We start from the raw sequence: 14,890 nt of genomic DNA, 5'->3' as shown, positions 1-14,890 counted from the left end.
TACCACGTTAATGAAATTTCACTTTGTTCAATATATCTAACTATATGAATTTTTCGCCCCGATCATCTCGATTACTACCTCAATTATGCCTCATTCTACTCGCCCATCCGATATTTCTCCTGAAACGCTGAAACTGCAACAATAGTCATCTTTTAGAAGGGCGACGGGGTTTCGGGGAAGGGGCGGCGACCCCGATTAGAGCCAATCGGGGCCGATTCCTATCTGCGAAGTTTTGACATTTGAAGTTTACACTTTAGCGCATCTCCTTTGCCATTCGCATTAGTACGTAAGTTTTGGACTGATTTTCTGAATCCACGTGTTCTACTGTGTGATACAATTCTTTCTCCGACTACTAGACATTTGAATTTATTTACGTTAACATGGGTCGAATGGGAAGAAAAAGTAAGCGAGAAAAAAAGAATGAGAAAACGGGAGACCTAAGTTGGGTAAGCCGATTCACGTATGTGCACTGCTTGGAACATGTTTCATAGAATTCTTGTTATTCAAAGGGAACCAAAAACAAACGCGAAGGATATGATGTAGTTGTCAAAGAAAATCCAGCGTTTGAAACTTATTACAAAGTTTGTTTCATTGTCAAATACTTTTGTTTCTTAAATTCATTGCTTCTCAAATATTTTCATCACCGCAGGCCCAAAAAATTGTTCCTCAGGATGAGTGGGATTCATTTATGTCTCATTTTAAAGAGCCACTACCAGCATCATTTAGAATTTCTGGGCACCGTAACCAAGGAAAAGCAATCTTGAAGATCATGGAAGGGGAATATTTTAAGGCGTTAACTGAAGAGCAAGCAAAACCTGAATGTCTTTCTTGGTATCCCGAAAATCTTGCATGGCAGTTAAGTCTGACTAGAAAAGATATCCGTAAATCGGAAGCCAACGTGAAACTTCACAACTTTTTGGTGTCTGAAACAGAGGCAGGAAATATAAGTCGGCAAGGTATTTTAGACAGTCATGTTCTTATTTATTAGGGTTTTTTTACAATTTGTTGTTATATTTTGCTTTATGTTTAAAGAAACTGTGAGTATGATTCCACCATTGGTACTTGATGTCCAACCTCATCACAAGGTATACTACAAAAATTTGGCTTAAGCTCTGACCGAATTTTCATGCCCATACATCTATTTCAGGTCTTTGATATGTGTGCGGCACCAGGCTCCAAAACTACGCAGCTAGTAGAAATGTTGCATGCAGAGGAGGGAAAAATACCAGGCATACTTTCCATCTATAAACATTACACTTTTAAATTTTATTGGGTGTTATTTAGTATTTTTGTCTTTTTAGAAGGTCTGGTGATAGCAAACGATTCAAATAACAAACGGTGCTATCTCTTAACTCATCAGTTGAAGAGATTGCCAAGTCCTAATTTAATAATAACCAATCATGATGCTTCAATTATGCCCAATTTCCATATGCCTACGCCCGGTGGAGGTAATTTTATTTAAAAAGCGCTTTCGAACGAAAAGCGTTACTTCGTACTTCAATTTATAGGAAAAGAAATTCTGAAATTTGATCGTATTTTATGCGACGTACCTTGTTCTGGAGATGGTACTTTACGTAAAAATTTTGATGTTTGGATGAAATGGAATGCAGCCAATGGAGCAAGTCTTCACGGGTATTCAACCTTACTTCATACTATTTTCTAGCCGATCTGGTAATGCATCTTATAGTGATTGTGGACCCGCTCACTTAGTTTACAGTATCGAATTGTGCGCCGAGGAGCTGAAATGCTTACCGTGGGTGGAAAAATGGTCTATTCAACATGTTCACTGAATCCCATTGAAGACGAAGCAGTTCTTCATCGTTTATTGGCCGAAGCGAAAGGATCTTTAGAATTGGAAGAAGTGAGCGAAAAGCTACCGGGACTCAAATTTGTTCGTGGTTTATCTCGCTGGATCGTTATGTCCCGTGATTTGACTGCCTATTCAACACCGGAAGAAGTTCCTGAATCCATGAAGCACATTCTACGTGCATCACTATTCCCACCAAAAGTTGAAGATGCTGATAAATTTCACCTGGAAAGATGTTTACGGATTCTGCCACACCATCAGAACACGGGTGGATTTTTTGTTTCCGTATTGAAGAAGGTTGCCCTACTTCCATGGGAATCGCAAACAGAAAGAAAACCCGTTCCTGAAATTTCTTCTGCTGATAGTCTGGTGATGCCAGTTGAATCAGTGGAGTCAGGAAGGGACAACGAGCCCCGCTCGCCTGCACGGAAGAGGCAAAAAATCCGTGGATTTAAAGAAGACCCGTATCTTTTCTTCGACGAAGATGAAGAGTTGTGGCCCCCAATCAAGTAATATTTATTATTATTAGCTATTCATAATTTCACACGTTCTTCTTTCAACCAGAAAATTCTATGGGTTGAATGATGAGATGGACCCCAAGTTACTATTAACTCGCTGCAAAGAGGGGAAGAAGAAGAATATCTACTTCACCAGTCCTACCGTTCGGGACTTGACTAGAATAAATGTTGACAGATTAACGGTAAATATTGTAAAAACTCATTTTGTTTGGTTTTCTTGTCATGAAGCTTTTCTTTCTTAACCGTATCTCTATTTCAGATCATAAATACAGGAATTAAGATGTTTGCACGCAGTGATAACAAGGGTGCTGACTGCGGCTTCCGAATCGCGCAGGAGGTATGTTGGACCCCTCCAACATTGGCGGGGGAGGGGGAGGTAGTTGTAATTACCTACAAACTTTTGATTTTATTTAAAGGGTGCATTGGCCCTCATGGAGTACATGACGAAACGGCGAGTGGTCGTCACAAAGGAAGATATGATTCTGATGCTTTTGAATGATGATATGGACACACCACCTGAAATCCACAAATTTAGTCCTGATGCAGCTAAACAATTGCACGAGATTGGTATGAATTTTCTTTTTACGGCATGAAATTAAAAATAGTGTTAAGTGACTTTTGTAAAACGAAAAGAAACTGGCAGCACGCTGATGGAGTGTTACGAAGACGGACTTCACATAGTTGTGGTCGCTTGGAAGGGGAAAACTTCGGTCAGAGCGTACGTCGCGAAGTGTGATCGCATCCATTATTTGCGCCTGTGTGGAGCTGACCTCTCCAAATTTGGTAGTTTTTTGTATAGTGTATATTGAGCAAAATGGTTTTTACCATGGTTTCTATTGTATATTCAAGAGGTAAACAAATTTGCTGTCAAGGACAATGAAGTCGCCAACAACCCCGAAGAAAACGACCACAATGACGAAACCCTCATGAATACAGAGAACGTTGCCAATGAAGAAAAAATGGTTCCGATTAAGAAGGATGTTACCCAGGAAATAGCTGTCGAAGAAAATGTTTCTGAAGTTGTTACCCAAGAAATTGCTGTTCAAAAAAGTGGTTCAGAAGATGACGTTAACCAAGAAATCACGGGAGAAACGGTAGTTTTAGAAAGTGTAGATGCCCAAAACGACAAAACACTTTAATTGTGGAAGTAAATACAGATAACGAAGACATGCATTTCGGTTAACTTTGTATTATCGGATATTTCGTTATCAATAAACACACATATGCTCAGAGGCAGGGAAACAATACCTGTTCGCTAATTAATTTCATATATTTCATTATTATTTTTTTTTTTTTTGCTGTTTATCAACAGGATTTACCCATTAATCCATCCAGGCATTTTTTCTTTTTTTAGTTCTTGCGCTTCTTGCTCTGGTTGTCTTCCTAAAGAAAAAGAATTAGCTTGAGCATATCAAATCTGAATTCCTTCCAACATCATCTTACCTTCTGAGCAAGAATGATCAGGAGATACCGGAAAATATTGACGAAGTCGATGAATAGGTCTACTGAATGCCAAACGTAATCCTTGTCTCCGATGCGGCGTTTTTCAATGATCAATTGAGTATCATATAGAACAAATCCACACATGACGGCAAATCCCAAGTACAGGTAGGCCTATCAAATAAAAATTGTAAATCTTGTTTCATCTTTTGGCGAACTGGACTATACCTGAAAAACCAGGACTGATCCAATGAAAATATTTGCCAAGAAAAGAATGCTCAGCAATGAAAAAATTGAGAGCAGTGGTGCTCCAAGAAACAAGTATTGTCCACGAGGTGATAATAGGGCACAGAGAGAGAAGCAAGTGAAAATCAGAGCAGTTGATAAGAAGGCTGTGGAAATGATTGCCGGATTGATGCGAATTACTGTATCCAGCAGGGGCCCAAGTCCTAAACCTGTTTTGGTTTTAAATGTGAACTATATGAGAACCCAACAATTACCTTTTTTTTTAACAAGAACATAACATACCAGTACAGAATGAAAATCCCAATAACAAACCAATCCTTGTTTTGGCATTTTTCCCACTTTCATCAGGAGTGGCAAACAGAGTCAACAAAAATCCAATTGCCACAAATGATGTAAGGAAGTTTCCAGACAAGATGTTGGTGAATAGATGAACATAAGCTCCCACAGCTGCTGATAAAGTTGACATAGTCAAACAAGTGTAAACTTGTTTAAGATGATGCTGAATTCCGGGCTCTCTGTAAATGCGAAAGTTTGTGAATAATGAAATTTCGCCAATTTTGTACGGCTTCATCAAAACTTACAGTGTCGAATTAAAATTTCGAATAGCAGCATTAATGGAAAATGATGTTCGGCGGTTAGTCGTTGACGCCATGTTTACCAAAACGGTAATAACAGAATCCTGTTACTCTTGTTGTTCTAGAAGTTCGTGATTCCTTATCAAGTATTCAACTGGTAAGATCTGTATAACGTTATGATGACGTAAATAAACGATAAGAATCATTCGATCTACAACTAGCGCCACCTGAGAACTCTTATTTCAAATATTGATTTTATGTTTTAAACTAATTTTTCTGAAGACTTTTTTGCTTGAAATTTTCTGTTCTTATTTGTTAAATTAGACAATTTTAAAATGAATTCGTTACTGAAAAACTAGCTCTTACTAGTTAGCTGCTAACTAGCTCTTCAAATTGGCAACGCCCCCTGGTCGATCACCTGAACGATTGTTGACATCAGTTGGTCGTTAGTTCGAAAAAAAAATAATGGGTTTAAACGTGATTCTGTCTTTGCTTATTATATGTTTCAGTGTGGCAAATATTGACGCAGCCGGCAAGAAAAATGGGTTTGTAGGATTTACCAATAAGCTTGATCCTAAAAAAACGTTTAACCGAAGTACAAGCAGTCTTTCGAATTCTATTTTACGCGACGAATGTAATCTCCCTGGTGAATTAGCCGAAGAAATTTCGCGTTATAAACCAATCGTTGAAGGAATCATCAACGCATCAGTCAATGGAATTTTCAAGAAAAGAACGTGGAGAACATTGGCCAGATTTGTAGACAAATTTGGCTCTAGAATAGCTGGGTCTGACAACTTAGAAAATTCTATTGATTACATGGTTGATCTTTTGAAAAAAAATCAGTTAGACAATGTTCATACAGAGCCAGCACTTGTCCCTAAATGGGTCAGAGGAAAAGAATCATGCTGGATGGTCTCTCCTCGTCTAGAGAAGTTGAGCATCCTTGGTTTGGGGTCAAGCATAGGAACTCCAGCCAAAGGCATAACTGCACATGCTGTTGTTGTTGAGAGTTTTGAAGAACTTACAAAACTTGGAGAAGTGGTGAGAACTCTCTGTTTGTTCGTTTTTTATGGATTTTGTTTTTATTTGTTTTTTGGGTTTTTTTTCTTTGTTTGTTTGCTTGTTTTTGTTGTTTTTTATTCATTAATTTGTGTATTTTACTTTTTTATTTGCTTATTTAATATATAAAAGTCTTGTATAATGCCGTGTTTGGATATCAGGTCGATGGTAAAATTGTGGTTTTCAACGAGCCATATATTTCTTATGAGAAAACGGTGAAATACCGTGGTTATGGAGCCATTGAAGCCGCCAAGCTGGGAGCTGTTGCCACCTTGATTCGATCAGTTACTCCCTTCTCTATCGATTCCCCGGTCGGTACTGAAAATTCCTGGTTTTGACAAGTTAGTTTATCCATTCTATTATTCAGCACACTGGATGGCAACACTATCAAGAAAACGTAACTCAGATACCAACGGCAGCTATTAGTATCGAAATGGCGGAAACGTTGCAGCGGATGTACCAAGCAGGCGACGATATTTTGATTTATCTATACATGGAGGCGCGCAATTTACCTCCTGTCATGTCTCGTAACACCATAGGTGAAATCACAGGTCATCAGCATCCGGAAAAAGTGGTCATTGTTTCTGGACATTTGGATAGTTGGGATGTTGGCCAAGGAGCTATGGACGGTGAGAAAGACTTATTAAGATGAACAGGGGCATTTGACTGATATTTTTTTCATGTTGTTGTTCGTTGTTGAAACCTTTTAAGACGGAGGAGGTGCTTTCATCTCGTGGAACGCCCTGGCTTTACTTAAGGTGCTTGGTTTACGTCCTCGTCGAACTTTACGTTCTATATTATGGACAGCTGAGGAGGAAGGTTTGGTTGGGGCAGCTGCATATTTTCACGATCACCGTAATAACACTGCTGCATTTGATTTCGTAATGGAGTCGGACGAGGGAACTTTTCAGCCGCTTGGCCTCTCATTCTCTGGCAGCAGCGAAGCCGGTTGTATCTTAAAGGAAATCTTGAAACTGATGCGCCCTTTGAACGCTACTCAGTTCGCTTCCCCAATGGACGGTGGTCCGGATATTGAGTTTTTCACTAACATCGGAATCCCAGGGGCTGCGTTGCTCAACGCCAACGAACGTTATTTTTGGTACCACCATAGCCAAGGCGACCGTATGACAGTAGAGGATCCTACGAATCTCGACATGTGCACAGCTCTCTGGGCAGCTGCGGCCTATGTTGTCGCCGACCTTTCCATTGACATGCCACGCTAGAGATTGCTTCAAGTTTTTTTTTATTATTATTATTTTGTTTTCACATTAACAGCAAATTGAATGTCGACGATTGTTTTGAACACGAATGTCTCAAAGATTTATTTATTTTGTTCATTTCTCGCTCGCCTCTGTGTGTTGTTCCATTGACAACCTTGTCACAAGGGCACAATGCAAACGCTAAGACAAAGCAAGCAAACACAAAAGCAACAACTCGGAATTATCTTAAGTTAGAAATTGAACAGACTTACGGTCTATCAACTTTCTTGTTAGTCAAATGGACGAAATCCTCACCGAGATAGGAAACCAACCTTTCAATGAAGTCTGGGAGGAAAGGGTCCGAATCGTAACAATATACATAGCAATGGTACAGACATGCTGCATTAACTAATTGATCTTTCCACCATTGTTGTTCAACACTAGGTTCATCACAAAGATAACTCTGTACACACAAAAGACATCAAGAGGCGAATGACGATAATTAAAAAGAAGCGCAACACGGAATGATCCAACTCGTGATGAGTTTGACAGCTTTGGTGTTTTGTTTTCTTTTGTGAAAGATCCGCGTTTGGTGTCGCCAAACACAGGAAGCCCGTGATATTTTTTGCGCCACCAATATTACAACAGCTAACAAAAAAAAAGAGAGCAAAAGAGAAAAGAGAAATAAAGAGGGATGGGATGTGATTCAACATCTGTCTGAATCGTTGGTTCATTTCTTCGAACTCAACAATGGATCGAAAGTTCCCTATGTACCAAACTATACGCCCTTGCCTTCAATACCGAGTGCATATGAAGAAAAAAAAACGGGGTTGATATAGAAAGCGGACTAATTTGTCCAATTACATGCGTATATAGACGCAAAAACCAGCCCATAAGGGGAACAAAACCTTGATGAATATTATATACCTCACACCGCGGGCACACAGATCGGTAGGGCGTTACATTAGAATAGGAGTGGGAATAATGTCTGAAAAAAAAAGAAAGAAAAGAATAGCTTCTTTTGACAGATATAGATGCCTCGCTCATCAATGACTTTTCCTTTTCGGTCCATATTAATTATAAAGCGCGTGTACTATATAGGAATATCGTTGAAAAAGCTGCTGTTTCGGCTTTGCTGCAGGGGGGTAGGGGGGGAGGAAGGGTGGTTTGTTGTTTGTTGTGTTTGTTGTGTTGACTATGAATTGAAATCCTCTTCATCGGGCAAAGAGACAATAGAGAACTATAGGAGGAATGGGAAGGGATTGTGTTCGTGTTTCAGGTTCAGCAGGCTATGGTTCATAGAGCTGGAACATTGATGAATATCTACGAAATCTAACGGGGTACGAGACTCGTCATCCTCATCATCCATTCTTAGCTGTCCTCTGCTTATAAAAGAGATGCCAACAACTCGAAGGCTGCTCACTCTGTCCGTTCTTTGACCTGAACGCAGTTCGGGTTGTTGATTCAATCTCGAAACCCAATATCGAAAAGCAGTAAATCAATCAACGAAGGTGTCGCTAGTTTACTATAGAGGAATGTCCATATCGCCACCACCGTCAGTGGCTGTAGCAACGTCCGTTCTCCTTAACAGCAGCAACATGAGCCGGATGGAAGACCACCTGCTGACCAGATTTCAGCATATCGATCCGGAATTGGTCGATGACTACATGTCAGGACGAAGACGACAGGTTAGATTTTCTTCATTGCAAAATTACTCTTGTTCTAGGTGTACGTTGTGCATAAACATTTTTTGCTATTGCCAATTTATTCACTTGGCATTTTCAGAGGAGGAATCGGACAACATTTTCTCCGCAACAGCTCCAAGAGCTAGAATCGCTTTTTCAGAAGACCCGTTACCCAGATGTGTAAATAGAATTTGATTTTCTTGTAGATGATATTATTAACTAACAAATTACTTACATTTTCGCAGAATTCATCGAGAAGACGTGGCATCCCGAACAGGGCTAACCGAAGCACGCGTGCAGGTATTTTTAGTTCCTCTGTAAACAAGATTAAAGTTAAAACATATAGGAAATCAGTTCAAACGATTTCAATCAGTTCAACGATGGCCAAGCGAAATTTATTCAAATTAAGAGGAAACTTGGCCGAAGAAAATCACCACAAATTTTTTCAGTTACATAGTCCTTTCGTTTCGTGGAAGCTGACAAAAAGCTTAATTACTTTTGAGACATTTAAAAAAGAAAGTTAATATTTTTATAGCAGACAAACTAAATTTCCCATATTGAAAAGGAGATATGCCAGCCCTAATTGACGTTTCATAGAGCCATGAATGCAATTATCAAATCATCATCAAGCATTCGGAATTATGGATGTCAAACAATATCCCAATGTCCTGACTTTGGGACGAATACAAGATCGACGAAATTTAATCATACTATTAAGACCTGAGATGTATGCTGTCTCGAATCCGATTGCACATCGCCTTTCATGGACGCAATTGTTGAATGCACTATAGCAAGTGCGGCGGTTGATGAAAATGCATCTTACCATTGTTGCTACATCTGTATTGACGAATCATATATCAACTGAATATCTTCATTGTTTTCCCATACTACGTACTATCCATACAATCGAAAGCTTTGAACTAAGCATCTGATTCAATTCAATCCTTTTCGACTTCTCGTTGTATTGGCACTGTGATTTAGGGATAGAATAACTGCAAAGTTTAAGCTCGTTCGAATACGTATCAACCAACACAACATTTCCCTACGCACAAATTAGTTTCATTTCAAAACTTGTGCGAAAGATTAATCCACCTCATTGGCTTATTGTTTATAAACTATACTATGCATACTACAAGGTTGCAGTTATTGAATCCTATAACTTGAATAGCTTTGATTGATGCTCTGAACATTTCTTTCTCTATCACAGGTCTGGTTTCAAAATCGACGAGCAAAATGGTAAAGATCAACTAAACATAGTTAAATAGGAATACTTTTATACTCAGCTAACTCCAGATTTGCATTTACAGGCGCAAAACAGCCCGGATGCAATGGTCCCGAACTCAACAACATCAACAGTCAACGGACCATTGGCAACGGCCAGCACTGAGGTATCATTGATGCCAAATGAAAACCTAAAACAGTTTTTAATGTTCATATTTCGCGTGTCAGGTATCTGCAGCTTGGATTCAATTTAGGCTTACCGTGGCTTTCCTTACCATCTCTCCCAGGTAAATTTGGATTCACTTCTCGCTTTAACATGTTTAACATTAATTCCAGATCGAACCGATATTTTATTTTAGAATTGATGAATTTTTAGGGCACTAGCTACTGAATATGACCCCCTTTCATTTATAGACAATGCGTTAGTTAGGTAAATTTTTCTAACAAAACAGAATCAAATTGCCTTAAGCCCCACATCTATTAATTCGAATAACTCAAAAACTATTAGCCTTACGTAAAAGCAAAGTAGATGATGATTTCATGATCCTCGTATAATTTAAAACCGGAATCATGCATGGTTTTCTATATAATAAGTAAAAAAAAAAAGCTAAAATTTAAGCCCGACTTTTTAAGCCCGACTTTTTAAGCCCGACTTTCGAACAAAAATTTGGCCATTGTGGATACGATCCTGTTCCTGTTGGTATGAATGTTGTTGATAGGTGGCTCTCAATCCTTAAACTCTAGTCAAAATTACAAATGGGAACACGCACAACCCTAAAGTTTAACTTAACCCGCGTAACGTGCAACTAGAAACGATGAAATTCTCAACACGCCCACTATACACACACACACACACAACCAATCTAATTGAGCCACTTCTTTGTATTGTTGTCGTGTGAACTTCAGCTGGAAGCGCTGGAACGGGCCCGTCACCATTCGGCTGCTTGGATTCCACTCCGAACAGAACTGAAGCTCTGCTTCTGGCCTCCCCTTCTGAGTGAGTATTTCTCACAATTTTTTTTATTGGCACAATTCAATCGATTGATGGATAAGCTAGGGAAAAAAGCGATCAACGACTTCTAAAAGTACATTCGATGGTTACATTAACGATAGGCAACCGTATGCTAGTTTTATGTACTTACGCTGAAACCAATGAACCGCAAATCCCCGGCCGCATTCTTTTTGTCCGTTCAAAAGATTCTAGACAACACAGAATTGCATTTCACCGGAGCATGAATAGTTCTTTTCTTATTCTGATGAAATTGTGTTACGCGTTGGGACAAAAAGATCCATTAAAAGTTCCTTATAGAATTGGCAGAGATTTTTGGCCGGTAAAAAAATGCGATTGTGCGCTGTCGGTGCAAGTGACCAACACACGAAGCATATAATAAATATTGTTCATGTATATTCATTAAATGCTATGTTATGTATGCGTGTGTTGCGACAGGAATGGAGTTCAGGATCACCGGGTACCTATGAGTAAAGCCAGTGGCGGAAGTGAGAGCAGTGCCAGCAACGAGGATCAAGTTCTAAATTTGTCACGCACCGGTAATGCTGCTGTGATCAGTCAGACAGACGATAGCAACAGCAGTGCTGACGATGAATCTGAAGATTTGATGATGAACACGAGCGCTTACTTGAAATCCGGCAACGAATCCGACTAAAATAATCTGGAAAACTAAAACATTTTTGGTTCATTTTAATCGTCTGAGAAAAGCTTCATTTTTCTTTCATGTGTTATTTTCCTAGTGGCACATAATCTGCCCTACGTATAACCTAGTCGTGTGTGAGCATATGTCATTTTGTATAGATGACCAGATTATAGTTCAAACATTCATTTCTACTCCTTCACGTGAGCTTTCGCTGAAATCCACGTAACAGTTTCAGTTCAATCTCACATCAATGTAACTTTTCCTTTTACATACATATTGTTGATGTATATATTTGGCGTATTAGTTTTTCTAGACGTCAATATACGAAAACCTCCCCCGCACGGTAGTCTTAGGCCATCCGTGTGTACAACATAATGTGAACATCGTGAAAAGATACGATGACTTTAAAAGATGCGGCCAGTTTTCCTAGCCGATGGCTATCTTCTACGAATCCATGCGTATTATACACTAGTAAGTCATAAGGCTCACATTGCTGCTTTATTTAAAAGAAAAAGGAAGCCTTCTTTGTTCATCTGCAAAAAAAAAAAAACTGGAAATAAATCGACTTGTCTTCTGCCGACTAGAATCAATCAGCCCAAAAATCATACGGACATTAACATTGTGCAAACTCTGAGAACACACGCCCTGTATGTATAGCGTTACGGGAAAACATGGGTTGATGACGTCTCTCCGTCTTATGTACATGTACTACTTAAGAGGCAAGTCCTAATACGTAGTCCGTTCATTAAACATGTATAAAAATATACGTGGTGTGTGTACGGATTGAAGATGAGGAGTTTCGAAGGGGGAAAATGGAGTCACAGAAGGATTGCCAAGGGAGCGGAAGAAACTACGCAGTAGCCGTAGCTCGTGTAGCTGCTGGTCGATGAGAGTAAAAAAAAAAAAAATGGAAGACAGGCAGATATGAGAAACCTGCTGCTGCAGAATGTATTGATCGGCGAGCTCCCCTGCATCCTTTTCTTGCTCCATCATGCAGCGCAAGCGACAGCCAATAGCAATGCGGCTTGCATCGACGCTCTAAGTCGACGACGCAGGTTCTTCCCTCCTCGTCGACAACCTAACCGGAGAAAACGAAAAAAAAAGGTTGCCGTACAAAAAGAAAATTGAGATGCTCGGGACGAGAGAGCCAAAGAAAGAAAAATGAGACGAAGAAGAAGAAGAAGAAGAAGAAAAACAAGGAAAATCGCTCTTTCCATCGTCGGATCGAATGCATGTAGAAACACACAGAAGGCCGCAGGAGTTCCATATACAACATAACGATAGGAAAAGAGCGAAGACTGACGATGCCAATCAAGATTTTTGAAGCTTGTGCTGTCGTGAAACAGCCGCCGGGAGAGTATAGTTGGACGATAGAGGGGGCTCTTATTCTTCTGCTATATATACTCACGCCACTTGAACACAGCTCTAGGCACACTTCTTTTCTTTATTGATTTTCTTTTATTGGTTTCGAACCCCTCTTTGGCAAAGGCAGAGCGCTGCCGGAGGAAACACAGTTCTTTCATTTGTAAATCGCTTTGGCTGTTATACATACATCGAATGGCTTTCTCATTCATGCATCAGGCTCTTCTTTTTCTCGTTGATGGAACATAAAATGAAGAATAAGGGTTGGGGGTTTTTCTGTCATCCAATCAGCATTTCTCTAATAGGCTATACTTATTGGGAAATCTCGCAGGCGGTGATTATACTTCGAGTGGTTTGCCTTGATAGCGATGAACTAGGCTATATGGCCCGATCCTCGCCAAACAATTCTGCATACAATTCACTTGGTCGAATTATGGCGCTTTAATAATAGTGCTAAGAGAACTGGGATGAATGATTGAGCTTATGGTTGTTTTTTAAATGAATCCTTGACGATCCAGGCTTTTTGGTTGAAAGAAAGCTTCGTATAAGATGTTGCTGATGAAATTCTTACATTTGCATAGTCACACGAGAGATTGTTAAAAGCGTCACTAGTTATTCTGTTTGCAGCATTTTCGCTATACCAAAATTAGCCTTCGAGCTGCCTTACCTTTGCTACTTCACCGAGAAGCTTTCAATTCTTATGATGCTACGTATAGCAGTAAGTTTGGTCCGTGTTGGGAAAGAGAAAATCTAGAGGTCAACGTTTGCCATTGATGGATTGCCGTGCAAGACAACACGTTACACACACACACGGGGACTATTCGTCGTAATTACCCGTCGAGGCATTCGATTATTTAAGAAAAAGCCTTATCAGATTACGGGCGCTGTATCAGAGTGGTGGTGTATACGACTCCATTGCGAATACACAATCAACTTATCGTTTATGTTAGTAATACAGCCCAATAGTCTAAACCAACTGATGAAATACATGAAATAAAAAAGATTTCTACGACCTTCTTCCCTGATTGTCCAATGCCAAACAAATCCGATTAGATTTTGAAAACTCCCCTTTTTCAAATAAAAAAGGGAGAGACTATAGCGTCTCTGACGTCATTCTACGTTTAATGACCATATTCTTTGAGTGATATAATACACTCCAAGAGAACTGCGTTATTCGGCTATTCTTTTATTGACCATAAAAGGTGCATTTTTGTGTTATTGTTCGCTGGATAGAACTTCTGTGTAGTCCAACTTTTCCATTCGCTGGTTGGGATGTCACTTGGGCCACTATTTTGTTGCACACACGATGGGATTGAGTGTGTATTCAATCAACACCAACGCACTTGGTTTAGGCTGCATCCTGTCTGGCCGTGATACGAATAAATAGCCAGCAAAATGTCAATACATCGTCCACATCAGCGTTGCTCGTGCCCGTTGGTGACATAACTGCAAGCCATCACAAACTTGTTCAACAATTTTCATGGTAAGAATGGCAGCGAGTATGAAAAACAACTTTCCTACTGCAGATTTACATACATCTGGGAATGATGTTGATTGCCTGACTGTATGTCAACAGCAGTCGACAGATATATTGGACGAACGTGCAGAAATTCGTGAATTTCAGCTGTGATACGTTCACCGCTGGAATACAGTGAACTTGGGAATTGAGTTAGCCTCTGTCGTATTGCGTCTACGAGTTGCTATAATGTTTATTACCTACCACCATACGACCGTCGTACGATCCAGAAACCAATTCAGAGAATGTTCATGATCCAGCCATGGAATTATATGAGACACCATGCAAGTAGATAAAACGGAAGAAGTTTAAACTTAATTTCACCGCATTCAATTGAGGTACAAACTCCAATAATACGCCTCATTTTATGTTTGTTTGTAATGTTATTTCAGCGTAACGTATAATGCGAATGTCTTTTGTCTTCTACGCATATGCCTTTTGATATGATGGAGTGTTGCCGCATGTTAATCCCCCCCCCTCGTCTGCCATCTTTTCACTCTTGATTCAGGCACGTCGCAAAATGTAAAACTCGTCAATAGAGCAAAGAGTCGGCCATCGCATACAAGTCCTTGCTCTTTGCTCTAGGAGGGGAGTGTTGCCGGGTCGCTGC

General features: G+C 39.8%; 4 protein-coding genes across 5 annotated transcripts; 3 read left to right on the top strand and 1 right to left on the bottom strand.

Moving 5' to 3' along the window:
• The first annotated feature begins 226 nt into the window (after positions 1–226).
• On the top strand, positions 227–3,570 carry LOC130704416 (tRNA (cytosine(34)-C(5))-methyltransferase-like). Its single transcript, XM_057525837.2, has 13 exons — positions 227–446; positions 510–581; positions 650–956; positions 1,033–1,085; positions 1,148–1,229; positions 1,302–1,448; positions 1,509–1,632; positions 1,711–2,316; positions 2,372–2,507; positions 2,585–2,662; positions 2,742–2,892; positions 2,959–3,108; positions 3,175–3,570. The coding sequence occupies exons 1-13, from the start codon at positions 381–383 to the stop codon at positions 3,462–3,464; spliced, it is 2,262 nt and encodes a 753-aa protein (XP_057381820.1). The 5' UTR covers positions 227–380; the 3' UTR covers positions 3,465–3,570.
• LOC130704432 (bax inhibitor 1-like) lies at positions 3,499–4,787 on the bottom strand. Of its 2 annotated transcripts, XM_059494774.1 has the most exons (6): positions 4,593–4,787; positions 4,294–4,526; positions 3,994–4,220; positions 3,769–3,939; positions 3,645–3,708; positions 3,499–3,580 (listed from the first exon to the last, which is right to left on the bottom strand). In XM_059494774.1, exons 1-5 carry the CDS (start codon positions 4,661–4,663, stop codon positions 3,676–3,678), a joined length of 735 nt encoding a protein of 244 aa, XP_059350757.1. In that variant the 5' UTR covers positions 4,664–4,787; the 3' UTR covers positions 3,499–3,580; positions 3,645–3,675. The 2 variants fall into 2 exon arrangements, with proteins under 2 accessions (XP_059350757.1, XP_057381838.1); XM_057525855.2 differs by having other exon boundaries at positions 3,499–3,708.
• Positions 4,788–4,975: 188 nt separating this feature from the next.
• Positions 4,976–6,992, top strand: LOC130704423 (carboxypeptidase Q-like). Its single transcript, XM_057525845.2, has 4 exons — positions 4,976–5,627; positions 5,807–5,956; positions 6,013–6,274; positions 6,357–6,992. The coding sequence occupies exons 1-4, from the start codon at positions 5,052–5,054 to the stop codon at positions 6,866–6,868; spliced, it is 1,500 nt and encodes a 499-aa protein (XP_057381828.1). The 5' UTR covers positions 4,976–5,051; the 3' UTR covers positions 6,869–6,992.
• Positions 6,993–8,266: 1,274 nt separating this feature from the next.
• On the top strand, positions 8,267–11,898 carry LOC130704430 (pituitary homeobox x-like). The gene is made up of 8 exons (XM_057525853.2): positions 8,267–8,532; positions 8,630–8,709; positions 8,775–8,829; positions 9,737–9,765; positions 9,837–9,917; positions 9,979–10,037; positions 10,657–10,747; positions 11,198–11,898. Exons 1-8 carry the CDS (start codon positions 8,380–8,382, stop codon positions 11,412–11,414), a joined length of 765 nt encoding a protein of 254 aa, XP_057381836.1. The 5' UTR covers positions 8,267–8,379; the 3' UTR covers positions 11,415–11,898.
• Positions 11,899–14,890: the final 2,992 nt, after the last annotated feature.

This window comes from Daphnia carinata, chromosome 3 (assembly GCF_022539665.2).
Source record: "Daphnia carinata strain CSIRO-1 chromosome 3, CSIRO_AGI_Dcar_HiC_V3, whole genome shotgun sequence".
Classification (NCBI taxonomy): Eukaryota; Metazoa; Arthropoda; class Branchiopoda; order Diplostraca; family Daphniidae; genus Daphnia; species Daphnia carinata.
Note: the sequence above shows the minus strand (reverse complement) of the source record. Positions and strands in the feature narration are given on the sequence as shown.

What these genes read in the sequence shown, in the direction of transcription:
- LOC130704416 (XM_057525837.2), top strand. Translation starts at nt 381, where the DNA reads ATGGGTCGAATGGGAAGAAAAAGTAAGCGAGAAAAAAAGAATGAGAAA. An exon ending in GAGTTGTGGCCCCCAATCAA is followed by an intron (nt 2,317 to 2,371) that starts GTAATATTTATT and finishes TCTTTCAACCAG; the next exon opens with AAAATTCTATGGGTTGAATG. An exon ending in GCTTCCGAATCGCGCAGGAG is followed by an intron (nt 2,663 to 2,741) that starts GTATGTTGGACC and finishes TTTTATTTAAAG; the next exon opens with GGTGCATTGGCCCTCATGGA.
- LOC130704432 (XM_057525855.2), bottom strand. Translation starts at nt 4,663, where the DNA reads ATGGCGTCAACGACTAACCGCCGAACATCATTTTCCATTAATGCTGCT. An exon ending in CGAAATTTTAATTCGACACT is followed by an intron (nt 4,527 to 4,592) that starts GTAAGTTTTGAT and finishes TCGCATTTACAG; the next exon opens with AGAGCCCGGAATTCAGCATC. An exon ending in GATCAGTCCTGGTTTTTCAG is followed by an intron (nt 3,940 to 3,993) that starts GTATAGTCCAGT and finishes TTTATTTGATAG; the next exon opens with GCCTACCTGTACTTGGGATT.
- LOC130704423 (XM_057525845.2), top strand. Translation starts at nt 5,052, where the DNA reads ATGGGTTTAAACGTGATTCTGTCTTTGCTTATTATATGTTTCAGTGTG. An exon ending in CCTTCTCTATCGATTCCCCG is followed by an intron (nt 5,957 to 6,012) that starts GTCGGTACTGAA and finishes TCTATTATTCAG; the next exon opens with CACACTGGATGGCAACACTA. An exon ending in TGGCCAAGGAGCTATGGACG is followed by an intron (nt 6,275 to 6,356) that starts GTGAGAAAGACT and finishes AAACCTTTTAAG; the next exon opens with ACGGAGGAGGTGCTTTCATC.
- LOC130704430 (XM_057525853.2), top strand. Translation starts at nt 8,380, where the DNA reads ATGTCCATATCGCCACCACCGTCAGTGGCTGTAGCAACGTCCGTTCTC. An exon ending in TTCCTTACCATCTCTCCCAG is followed by an intron (nt 10,038 to 10,656) that starts GTAAATTTGGAT and finishes TGTGAACTTCAG; the next exon opens with CTGGAAGCGCTGGAACGGGC. An exon ending in CTTCTGGCCTCCCCTTCTGA is followed by an intron (nt 10,748 to 11,197) that starts GTGAGTATTTCT and finishes GTGTTGCGACAG; the next exon opens with GAATGGAGTTCAGGATCACC.